Genomic DNA, 13343 nt, shown 5'->3' on the forward strand with positions numbered 1-13343 from the left:
TCTAGGATCTCTTAAACTGCCCAAAGTTCCAATTTACTACGCATTTACTAAGTTCTAGGCATTGTGCCAGGGACTTAGTCATTTAGCCAGGTGGGTTAACAGCAAGGATGAGAGTCAAACTTGATAGGCTCTAACCTCTGCCACTTCCTAATAAGCTTCATGACTTGGAACAAAGCACTTAACCTCTCTAAGCTTTGGTAGTGACGGTGCTGATGGTTACAGGTACCTTCCTTGTGGGGCTGCAAGCAGATTCAGCACAATAACAGCCATCATTAATACTGATAACTTTTACTTCTGTCCAATGAGATAAGCAGTATCATCCCCATTTAACAGATGGGTAAACTGGCTCAGAGAAGTTAAGCAAACTGCTCAAAGCTGTCTAACATTATAAGTGCAGAACCTGGATTCCAACTCAGATGGAACTGTAGGCAGACCCCCTCATCTGACTTTCCCCTTCTCCATCTGAGCCCAACATAAAGCTTGGTTTGCATCCCAGGGCTCAGCAAATGCGCAACTGTTCCTGCACCTTCCAAGAATGTCAATGATTTACTAACTATGATAAAAATAACCTCTCACATTTATACAAGAGTGCTTTAAAATGTATAACAATCTTTCACATTCAAATTTGACTTTAAGGGGGAAACCTACTTTTATGCTGTTTAATTTTACGTAACACAGCAAAACAAAGAAAACATTTACAGTGACCCACAATATCTCATACACACACACAGACACATATATTCCTATATATGCAAAATATATACCATATGTATTGTATGTGTTGTCTGTGTGTGCATAGGAGTGCACCTAGGCAATAGACTTTTTAAGGGAGGGTTGTTTTCATTGAAAGAAAGGCTTTGATCTCAGTTATGATCTCTTAGCCAGGCTCCCTATACTCGCTTTTAATGTTCACTTCAACTCAAAAGATGTACAAAGAAAGGACTGGACCTGAAGTTGGAAATTGCTGTGGGAATGAAAAGAAGACTTTGCAACACCTGTAGGAGAGAGACAAGAAGAAAAGAGGGGGAAATCCCTGCTGACTGAAAGGACTTTTGAGGCTGCAAAAGGACTTTGAGTTGTTTGCTAGGTAGCACGCAGTGCGATCCCTTGTCTGTGCCCCCCACCCCACCCCCAAGCATCAAGAGAGATGCTGCTGCTGCAGAAAACAGCTTTGTGTTCATGCAGCTTCGGGACAGTGATAGAGAGGGGCTGGTTTCACAGCCAGAAAAAACAGTGATGTTCTGGAACTCAGGGCAGACAGTGGAAACAGGGGCCACGTGTGCTGGCTTGGGAATCCCCAGGTTTCTTGGGGGCAGGATCAAACCATGTGTAGGACCACAAATGAGGGGGTTCTGCTCAGTACTTTATAGCTCTGACAAACTGGCACCAGCCGAGACATGGCCTGTGTATTTATATTTCAAAAAATTGGGACAGTAATTACACATGTGGTTTCATAAGGTGTTTTTTTTTTTAACTAATAGCATGAATACTGACTCATGCAATTAGATATTCTATGAAACCATGGTTTGTAATACCTGTGTAGAATTTCATTGTGCGCATGCATAAAAATTTACTTAAATATGTAGGCTCCTATTGGGGCAGTTAAGTGATTTCCAAGTTTTTGCCCTTATAAATAATGCAGTGATGACCTCTATGTATACAACTCTTTTTGAGCAGCTCTGATTAGTTCATTAGGAAAAAAAAATAGCAAACTGTCCTCAAATAATGTTGCGCCACTTACCTAACCCACTGGCAGAAATTCCTGCTTCAATCCTCCTGCCATTGCTGGTTATTATCACTCAAAAGCACACATATTTTGGTAATCTTATAGGTTAAAATGCATTTATTTGATTATCTGTGACACTGGACATTTTAAATTTGTTTTTACCATTCATATTTTGTCTGGTAATTACCTACTTATACCTTTTAGCCCTTTTTAAAAAATCAGCATGATGACATTTTTATTGACTTGCTAGAGCTCTTATGTGTAAGAATATATCCCTATTTGCTCTGCTTTGTCACATATTTTTCCATATCCAGCTCACCTATTTGCTTTCGGAATTTTGTTAGCATAGCATGAAGATCTTTCTTCTTCCGTTTTTTACATCGTAAATTTGCAAACTGTCACTCAACAGTGTAGGCATTTCCTTTTAATGAACTGTAAGTCCCTCCTCGCACAGAACAATATTGTCTTTAGTTCCTAATGGTTCTTGCCTTTTTCTGCTTTTAACTTCTTAATCGATCCAGAATTTATTTAGCATATCATGATATCTTTGCAATGCCTTCTATTTCAATTCCAAGTTATTAACCAATTACAGATAAGCTATGTGTTAAGCAATTCTCCATTCATATAAACTGTGAAAGCCTGTGTCACTCTATGCTAGAATATTTTGGGGGCTTTAATTATTATAGCTATAATAAACACAGATATTTCACACTGAAGTCCTCCTCCCAAACTATCGCTTATTCAAAGTATTCTTCAGTACTTTTTCTTATATCTTCTTTCAGATCAATTTTGAAATCACTTTGTCAAGTTCCAGAAAGAATCTCATTAGGACTTTGACTGCAATTGTATTAAACCCATAAATTAATTTGGGGAACATTGATATTTTCACAGTATTAAATCTGCTAATCCAGCAACATGATATAGCTCTCTCCATTTATTCAGGTCTTGTTTTATCATCCTCAATAAAGTCTGTAAGTGCGTGTGGTTTCATACAGTTTCTGAATATCTCTTGGTTTACTCCTAAGTATTTATATTTTAATTGCACTTGAGAATAGGATACTTTTTATTTTTTTTTTATAATAGTGATCACTGGCATATAGCTATTGATTTTTGTTTATTTGTTTTGTGTCTGACCATAATACTGGAATCTCTTAGCAGTTCTAATAGCTTTTTTTGTTTGTTTCATTTATTCTCTCAGGCTTTGAGGCTATAAGAACATTTTCTGCTAGAAATAAGAAAGTGCCTTTCCATCCCTAGCTTACTAAGAATTCTGATTGGTAATGAAGGCTGAATTTTTTCAAATTACTTTTCAGTCTCTCTGGAGAAGATCTGATGGTTTTCATCTTTTGACCCACTGATACGAAGCATTAGACCAATAGCTTTTCTAATATTCAACTTTTTCATCAGTGCATTTTTGGTCACGGTGCCTTATGCTTTCAAAATTTAGCCGCTGGGTTTCAGGGGTAATATGAGAACAATAGGAGAAGGCAACGCCAACCCACTCCAGTCCTCTTGCCTGGCAACTCCCATGGATGGAGGAGCCTGGTAGGCTGCAGTCCATGGGGTTGCTAGGAGTCAGACACGACTGAGTGACTTCACTTTCACTTTTCACTTTCATGCACTGGAGAAGGAAATGGCAACTCACTCCAGTGTTCTCACCTGGAGAATCCCAGGCATGGAGGAGCCTGGTGGGCTGCTGTCTATGGGGTCGCACAGAGTCGGACAAGACTGAAGCGACTTAGCAGCAGCAGCAGCAGGATGAGAGGGATCTGAAGCTTTGCAATTATGTAATTAGAAGTTCAATTCCCAGCTAAGCCACTTGGGCAGGTATATGGCCTTGGGTGAGTCACTTACCTTCCAGTCAATGGAGGAAATTATACACACCCCACTAGGTTGCTGCAAGAATTACAGGTAAAATAGTACTCATAACAAGCTTAGTACAACAGGCCTCAAGTATGGTAGATACTCAAGCTGGGTAGGTGTTGTTTTTATCACTATAATCATCCATTTTCTTTGTATTGTTACTTCAACATTTCCATAGATACAGGAATGACTGACATCCAATTTTAATATATTTGGGGGCTATGTCTTTAATCCAGCTAGCTTAATAAACAAATAAAATACAACATTAGCTTGTATCATTAATACCTCTCTATGGCTCACTTTTTCTTCAAATTCAGCCTTCAAGGTTAAAGAGGGATGCAGGAGTGTTCACCAGGGTAAGTTTGTTGACTTCACCTCTCAGGTGGCCCCAGTTCTCTAGGGCAGGGGTCCTCAATCCCCAGGCTATGGACCAGTACCAGTACTGTTAGGAACCGGGCTGCACAGCAAGGGGTGAGTAGTGGGCAAGCATCTGAAGCTTCATCTGTATTTACCACTGCTCCCCATCACTCACGTTACTTCCTGAGCACTGCCTCCTGTCAGATCACGACATGAGAATCTCATAGGAGTGTGCCGCCTACTGTAAACTGTGTATGTGATCTAGGTGCAAGGAAAGAAGCTCAGGGGCCCCACGGGTTCTGCATTACGGTGAGTTGTATAGGCATTTCATTACATATCACAACAAAATAATAAAAGAAAGAAAGTGCACTATACATGGAATTCATTTGAGTTATCCTGAAACCATCCTCTCTGCTCCAGTCCGTGGAAAAACTATCTTCTGCGAAACCCGTCCCTGGTGCTATAAAAGGGTAGGGATCGCTGCTCTAGGGAGCAGAGGTTGGCAGAAAAATCTACACATAACAGGGTGTGTCATAGGGCTTTTTGGAACTTTACCTAAGGCTACAAAATCAAGAAGAGTAAGCGCTGCTACGTTCTAGAAAGAACAGTTAAGGGGCTTCCAGATGCCCCCTCCAGGGACTGCTAAGAGGTGTCTAACTGGGCCCTTGCTCTTCACTCCGACACCATGCTCAAGGCATCTAGTGAAGAGACTCAGGGCATCCAGGTTGAGAGGAGAACCTCTGAGGCTGTGCATTGCAGGTGGAAAGGAAGAAAACTCTTTTCTCCTCCTCTTCTCTCAGCCAAACAGTAGGCGGGTCCGAGGTAACCACTCCCGGAAACTGGGCGTGGTGGGCAGGAGGGAAGAAGGTCCTCGGGGGGAGGACATGAATGAGCCCATCGGATGGCTTCCCAGCAGATGCCGGCTCCTCTGCCACACTCCTCGGCTCGCACAGCGGCTCCTGAACCAAGTGTGGTGACAGCAGGCCTTCCCCTTCTATCATCCCCGTGGAAAGAACGCTCTCCGAAGTCCCGCGCTCCAGAGAAGGAAGGGGGTGGCAAAGCAGTGGAGGCAGCGAAAGGAGGGAGGGGACGTGAAGGAAGAGCCAGCATCCCTTCTCCAAATCGCTGTGACGTAGAGGTGGTCATAGTTCCTCTTCTGTAGCTGCCATCAGTCTGGGATGACCTGCACTGCTCTGGCAACAGTGTCCCTTTGAGCACAAGGTGGCTTGCATGGGAGACCCCTCCCCTGGCTTCTCACAGTGTTAAAGAGCTTCTTGGTCTTTAGGCTTTGCTTTGATTCTGGGTACAATGGTGATAGGACTTCTGTTGGCTAATTGTGCTGTGTTTCCCTAAAATTTATGGATCTTCCTACCAGGATCTTGGCAGTGCAGAGATGGAGTCAGATGTTTATATGCTCATACCACCATCCTGCCCAGAAGGAATCCCCATGTATTTCTAATTCAGAGCCCTAAAAGTTATGCCAGGCCACCTTATAAAGAGTGAAACTGACGCTTATAGAAATGAAAACAACAAGAGCCTCACAAAACTCTGTTTTATTTTCTAGATCCTAAATTCCTCTTTCTCTCTTTTTGTTTTCCTACATTCTGCCCTAGACTAAAAACACATCCACCCGAAGATGCTCATTGCAGAGGGTCAGGTCTTGCCTCCATTCCCTATTTGCAAAGCCTCAATCATACTAGCCTTGGCCTCCCAAAAGAGAGAAGGGCCTAGAAAACATGCTTCTCTCCCTTAAGACTAGAGACAGAACCATAAAGTGACAATTCCCATTCCCATCAACAGGTACCATTGCAGCCCCTTCAGGGTCCTGAAGCCACTCATGAAAGACCCAGAAGATCTGCACAGCCACTCACCAGAGCTTCTGCAGCAATCCACTGCTGAGAAAGTACAGAGACTAGCAACTAGAGAAATCCCTTCCAGCAGAGTCCATCATGCTACAGTAAGGAAATCTTCTTAGGCCTGAGATTATCTCTAAATATTTAAATATTCCTTAAAAGGGGCTTCTCTACTCTGGGTCCTCTGCTAGGCAGATGAACTGTCTCACTGAAGCTCCACAACAAAATAGTCCAAGTATCATCTCTTGCAAATAGAGGAAAAGAAACTAAGGCACCGACAGAAATAATTCGCCCGTGCTCATCCAGCTAGCAAGTGCCAGCCTGGAATCAAAATCAGAACCTTTTTAGCTCTAAAGCCCCTATTCTTTTCACTAAATTCTAATGACTACTCTCACTTCATTGAGTCCAGCAATTGGAATTTCTCTTTTTTATCTCCTTGGAGAAAAGAGAGAGGGAGACACATATCATTTCAAGTAGAAACCCATAAATATGTAAATAAAATATAATGTGCAATCAACCCTCCGGTGGAGGTAACAGGCAGAGAGCCCTCCAAATCAGCAGCTAGTCTCATACAGTCGCGTGTCTGGCTGGATCAAGTTGCTATTCACTTAGCCTGAACTCTCTGAGACTGCGGTGAAGTGGATTCCCAGGCAAGGGCCCTTTGATTTCTGAGAGTAAGCAATCTCAGGGGATGTGTGATCACTTGGCTTGCTGGATGGTTAATGTGTGATTCCATAACTCTGATGTGAAGAGAGCTGCCCAGGGTCTGGTTCAAGAAGGGCTTTGGGGGGAAAGAGATTTCTGGAGCATAAGAGAGACAACTTTAGGTTGCTGAAGACCTGTTTTTGAGATACGGGGGAAAATGTCACCTGAGAATAAGATCAGGATCTGTGACTGAGTGTTGCGTGGAGGCAGATTTGGGTAAAAATGAGGGAGAGTCTCTTCCATGTGATGCTGGGTGATGATTTTAAGACATCAACAGGCAAGTGCTCAGGCCATTAACAGTGGTACCTGCAAAAAAGATGCAGGGCCTGTTTGGACCAGTTTGATGTGTGCACCTCCCATTTTCTCACCTACCTTCCCACTTATTGACCTTGGGCCCCATTCTCAATGCCAATGCCCTTGATTCTCCTTGAGCAGTCAAGACAATTGATGAGAACAGCCTGCCTACTGTCCCTACTCTTCCAACCTAATAGATACTCTCTGCTCCTACATAGGATCCCATCCAGAGTTTAACAGTAACCAGGCTAACACTGTGTACTGAAAAATAGTAACTACCCCAGATGCCCAGCAGTAGCCTGGTCTTCCATGGGAGAACATGAGCATCTCATCAGAGATGGCATTCAAGGTGAGGCTGATATGGACAAGAGAGAGCACTTCTGGGGCCCAACTCCAATTACTGGTTATCTGCTATTGTGGATGTGCCAGAGGACACCACCTGCTACTCTAGACCAGAAAATCTCTGAGAGTCCAGGCTACAACATGATCATTATGTTCCAGAATGATATTTCCCATGGGAGGATGAAACACAACATCATGGGGGATGACCCACCCTCCCAATGCCAGTCAACCCAGAGAAGTGGACAAGTAAGGCTTTCTGTTTTGATATCATGATTCATAATCATAATACCCATAATAATAATAGCCACAAATAATGACTTGTTTCATTATAGGCATCTGATGAGCCTTTTGAGCTTTTCAGAGCACTTTGGTGTACATTGTCGTCTTTGCTCCCCAGGCCTGTATCTCAGAAAAGATGGTGAATGAGTAATCTGGGCAAAAGGAATAAAATGACGACTTGAAAAAATAACTGAATGAGGCATCTCAAGAGAATAGCATGAAGAACGAGAATTAAATTGCTTTCATTGGTACAAAGAAGTCCTTTTGGCTTTGAAATCCAGGTGCAATGAGGTAGTTCTCATGGAAGAAGAAGAGGGAATCTGCTGGTGTCTCTGAGCTCCAGACTGACATCTGTCATTACCTGCTTACAGCTTCACCTCAAACACAACATAGCCAAACCTAGGCTGGCTTTCTTGACCCTAAATCATCTTTTGTGCTTTCCATCTCAGAAAACAGCTCCATCACTCATTTCCCAGGCATTTGAGTCTTAGAGTGGCATCTGTGGCTCTCTTCTCTTATCCTCCCATCCCCGGATTCCTGTATGATAAATCTATGCAGGCTCCAGTTTAATGGCTAACTCTCACCTTAAGGATTGGAACCTGCTCCCAGTGCTTCCAAGAATCTACCTAGTGACCTGGCAAACCTGGCAGAACCAGAACGCACCACCTGCCCTCGCTGAATTGGGTCCCTGGCATCTTCTCAATACCTGAGCCTGTGGCTTCCAGTCGCAAGCCACTGTCACCAGTACCTAGCACTGAGTTTGGCACATGGAAGGGACTAAGTAGACATGTGATGAGCAAGACTATAGCGGCTGTGCATGGTGGTCATTCATGTTCAGCTTGTCTCCATAGTTACCAGTCTCTTTATTACTCAGTCTCACCCACATGTGCAGAGGAACCTCCATCAAACCATGTGACAGGCAGTTCCTTAGGTCAATACATTTAGCTATAAGAACATAAGTGATCTGTAGTTTGTCTGATGATTCTGTGCGTCAGTATTTTTCCATCTACCTCTGAGAACTGCCTCAAGGATCAAACAATACGATGGCTGTACTACCAAAGTGGTATCTGAGTGTGTCGCTATATCAGTGGTGCTTAAATGTGGGCGTGCAACAGCATCACTCAAAGAGCTCCTTACAGCACAGATTTCTGGGCTCCACCCCCAGAATTTCTGATTCACTAGGTCAGGGGACATGGCCTGAGAATTTGCATTCCTAACAAGTCCCCTGGAAATGCCAGTGATGTGGGTCCAGGGACAAAACTTTGAAAACCACTACTCTAGATCAATGTAACAGCATTGCGCTTTCCACATCAAACTTGTTTTTCTCTACAAAGTTTGCCATTTCAATACCAGACTTTATGTTTTACCCTTTTTGCTGTTTTCTTGGAATCTTAACCCAGTCTGTAAATTCCTCTGGGTAGAAATTATACCTTCCACACTCCACACTCTCTCATTTTCTGTTGTGTAAAATAATGAGTACATTTCCAGTGTGATTAATAATAGAAGAGAGACAGGGAGGAAAAAAGCTCAGACTACCAACCCCAATAAGCAGTCTCTACAAATGGCTATCAGCCCTAGAATTCTCTTAAAAATTAATTATGAGGCAAAGAACAGTCTACTATCAGCAGCAATTGTGGAAAAGAAGATTACCTTTTTGACGACACATTTTGTAAGATGTGGGTTATTCAAGATTTTAGGCATAACTTACTTAAACATCAACATTTTTGAAATATAAAACCACAAACAGTGTTTTCAACTCATAATTTTTATAGTGATAGTCAGACAATTGTGTTTTCAACATGCAAAATCCATTACACAGCCGTGGCAACAGTTTGCAATAGATTGTAAATTTTTATTGAGATGATCATCTTGCAATTGAATTTCAAAATGTATTATATGATCATCAGCAAATAAGTCCATGGGGGCTGCTAAAGTGCTCTGAATATCATTTATAAAGATCAAAACCCCTGGAAACCCTGCGGAAAGAGAGAAGTCTCATTGGCAGGATCAAATCAATTATTTTTATGGATGAATACTGAATTGCAAAGCTGAGATAAGGCATTACCTGGTTTAATAACATATCCTTATGTCTTTTTTAAGTAGTAAGTTTTATAATCAGGTTTCAGTGAGGAATTCTACCAACGATTAGTTTTTGAAACCAATCAAGAAAATGGTGTCTCCACTCATCACGGTGATTCAATAACACTCAAAGGAATATTCCCAAGCAATAGAAATACTCACCAACTTTGGGTTACGTGCTACCAAGAGGCACTGTTGCTGCTGCTCGGTTGCTTCAGCCACCCTGGACTCTTTGCAGCCCTATGAACTGTAACCTGCCAGGCTCCTCTGTCCATGGGATTTTCCAGGCGAGAATACTGGAGCGGGTTGCTATGCCCTTCTCCAGGGGACCAAGAGGCACTAAACTGGTTACAGTCAATTCTACTGTAACACTTGTTTCCAAAATGCAAATGTTCTCCAACATGATTGACACATCAGGGAACAATGTGAGTATAACATGAATTTCACATTGGCTATGTGTGATGCTGCACACAGAAACACTAGCAGAGCAGACAACTGCACTCAGCTGGACTGAACCATGGAGGAACACCCCAGACGCACCCACCTCTAATATCTCCCTGCTCCCTCTGTTCACTGAGTGTGTTATAAGCCATGTTGATCCACACGTGGATCAACTCACCACCACTTTCAGACAGTCCTCCTCCACCTCCTCCCAGTAGCTCATGGACTGTGGTCTTCTGATGCCCACTTCCACAGGCAAACTTCAGGACATTTCAAGGCAATGCCCCGTTTGTATTACATTTTAAGACTGCACATGTGCATACAGGTGGACATGTGCAAGTACAGCTGGGCCGCCATTTTCACTAGGCTGCTCTCTCATGGGCCTGTCACGAACGAAAGGTGTGACCCTGCCCCGCTTTTCTCCATGAACCCGGAAGCTTTTATTGTGTAACTCTGAACAGTGCCGTGATTTTAGGCACACATTATGTTACACTATAGCCTACCTGTTTTATTTTTCTTCTTGTTCCATGGAAATGACTGTACTGATGGGTCCTTCACTCCCCACCCAGAAGGCAGAAGGGATTCTTTCCCCCTCAGAAGTCAACAGCTCATGTTGCCACGTCACTGGTCCTCCACTGGAGCACCTCCAGCTCTAGATACCAAACCAATGGCACACAGCTCTCTCTATGTATGTACCAATGTGTGACCAATGATCAGGGGCATTTGAGTCAGAAAACCTTAGTGCAAACCCTGAGGGTGCTGCTGGCTAATTCTATGACTTTGGATAAAATGTTTAAAAATGTTGTCTCAATTCTTTCATTTATATATGAGATAAAAGTACATATATCGAATGGTTACTTAAGAAAAATAAAATAAATAATGTGATTTGCAAAAACAAAAACAAACAAATCCCACATTAACACTAAGTCCTTTTAATTTCTTGAGTTGCATTCGAAGTCAGAACATCTAAGGGTACAAATCAGGGGTCTAATCCTAGCTAGCTCCCCTTATTAGTAACATCACAGAAGCCTAGATTCTTGGGGATATGGTTGGATACAAAGAACCCTCTAGGACACAGTTCTAGTCTGCAAACTCTAGCATCACCAGGAACATCAGACAAACTGTCAGAGCCTGGCTGAAGGAAACACTGAGCCAGGAGCCTGCAGGGATTTAGAATTCAGAGGACCTCTGGACAGACCATCCCAACCCAGATTCCTAGTAGAGTCTAGCCCCCAGGGGACACAGAGGCAGGAGGCTCTGAGGGATGAAGGCATTTTCAGAATCCACTGAGAGATGCTTTCAGAGCCAGAAGGCACCAGGAGCACCTCAGTGGCTGAACTAGAACTAGGAGCTCTCAAGGACATTGTTAAAACCAAGAGCTCACTCGGGTCACAAGCCCAGCCCAGGGACAAAACTAAAATCAGAAAGACACAGGATATGCAAGATGAATCAGAAGCACTCAAAGACACAGATCAAGGGAAGCCTCAGGTCACACAGTCAGAGCCAGGAGCCTGCAGAGATACAGCCGGAGCTGGACCCTTCAGGGACACAGCCAGGAGCCCTCAAAGAAGCGAGATCAGGACCCCTCAAGGACTCAGAACCAAGAGTCCTCAGAGATGCTGTCAGCAGTAGGAAGCCTCGCATACTCCAAAGGTCCCAGGAGTATTTGGGGAGAAGGAACCAGTGTCCCGGGAAATACTGTCCAATCCAGGAAACTCTCCAGGACTAGAGAGGCTAGATGAGAGCTAGAGTTAGGTGATTCTTAGACTCACAGGTGAAGCCAGGAGGGCCCCAGAGATGCCTCCAGAACCTCAAAGGCAAGACCAAATACTGTTTATTACCCCAACAGGATGCACACTTATACCAAAGAAGTTGAGGAATGACTGTCACAACTTCAAGAGCGGCATCGCTCACAGCCACTGCACAACATCTCAAAACAGTCGGGAAGAAGGGTCCTACCTGCACACTTGGTTCTGGTGGTGAGGGGAGGCCCTGGTGGTCCCGTGCCCCCTTCCCCAGGTCGTGTGAGCAGCACTCGGATCTCATACTCCACATCGGGGTCCAGATGCCACAGCTTATAGTTGGGAGAGTCGACGATGTGGGTCTCTGCCCAGGTGCCCGTGGTCGTGCGGTACTCCACCTCCTTCAGGATGATGGGGCCATCTCCAATGATGGAGTTGGCGTTTGGCTTGATCCACAGGTAGGTGGCCCCCACGGCCAGCAGCTCCGGAGGGGCGATGGGCGTGGGAGGCTCTGAAAGACAGGAATCAGCAAAGGATGTCAGACGCAAATGGTTTACAAAACGGACTTCAGACATATGAGGACAAAGAGCAGAATTCCGTAGAGCCAGAGAAAATAGCCTAAAATCAATTAAGTTATTTAAGTAATTGTATGTAAATACCTGAATCAATATTTCTTCAGTAACTATATTCAATCTTCCCTGGTGGCTCAGATGATGAAGAATCTGCCTGCAATGCAGGAGGCCCAGGTTCGATTCCTGGGTTGGGAAGATTCCCTGGAGAAGGGAATGGCAACCCACTCCAGTATTTCTGCCTGGAGAATTCCATGGACAGAGGAGCCTGGTGGGCTACAGTCTATGGGCTCACAAAGAGTCAGACACAACTGAACAACCAACACTTTCATCAAAACTCCTTCATTTAAAGAAAGGAAAGAAAGAAGGTCATTGTGATTTTTCCTGAACACAGCAAAGCTGCCTGGGTTAATATTCTGTTTTCTATCCTCAAATGAGAACCAGCCTTTACTAAATCAGAGTTTGGTTCAAAACCCATGGGAGTCAGGGGTTTACAAACACTTCTTTTATGGGAACACACAGATTGTTAGTGAATGATCTGTGGAATGGTGGTAGGAGCTGAATTAGCAAAAGGATGATGGCACAATGGGAGTTCAACTTCTTCTTCCACAACTCTAAAAACTTCCTCCACAGAGAGAGGGTCGCGATCACAGTGATGCCAGTGGGAAATCAAGGGTCAAGGGAAAAGTCACGCTGAGCTATTTTGGATCTCCTATGTGTTGCTACCTCTCTTTTACTAAGTTCTATAACTTCAGCTAAACAGACTAGAATTTTAACAGGCACTAATGGTGGCCTCTCTCTGGCAATTTTTAGCTCACTGGCAAAGCTGCAGAAATTAACACTTGCTTTATACTTATTTACCAGAACATTTCATTTGCATTATTAGTGTCATTCTTGGGATATTAGCACCTCCATTTTGATGGATTAAAATCCTGAGAACCCAAGTGATCATACCCCTTAACCAAGAGAGTGGAACAAGTAAGGCAAAAGGGAACCCACATCAGCTTGCCTTCCAACACCAGCTCTCCCTTTGGAAGGCTGTTTATCTCTTGATACCCATTGTCTACAAACCAGTGTGGGTATATTTATTTTT

At 43.6% G+C, this 13343-nt stretch overlaps 1 protein-coding gene across 1 annotated transcript in view; it reads right to left on the minus strand.

The window, feature by feature from the left end:
- PTPRT (protein tyrosine phosphatase receptor type T) overlaps positions 1–13343 on the minus strand; it is a 1166895-nt gene that overhangs the window by 614434 nt on the left and 539118 nt on the right. The window contains exon 7 of the mRNA XM_042230145.2: positions 11899–12192. Coding sequence (XP_042086079.1) covers positions 11899–12192 — 294 coding nt within the window. The remainder of the gene's footprint in view (positions 1–11898; positions 12193–13343) is intronic.

The sequence above is a fragment of the Ovis aries genome, chromosome 13 (assembly GCF_016772045.2).
Source record: "Ovis aries strain OAR_USU_Benz2616 breed Rambouillet chromosome 13, ARS-UI_Ramb_v3.0, whole genome shotgun sequence".
In the NCBI taxonomy this organism is placed as follows: domain Eukaryota; kingdom Metazoa; phylum Chordata; class Mammalia; order Artiodactyla; family Bovidae; genus Ovis; species Ovis aries.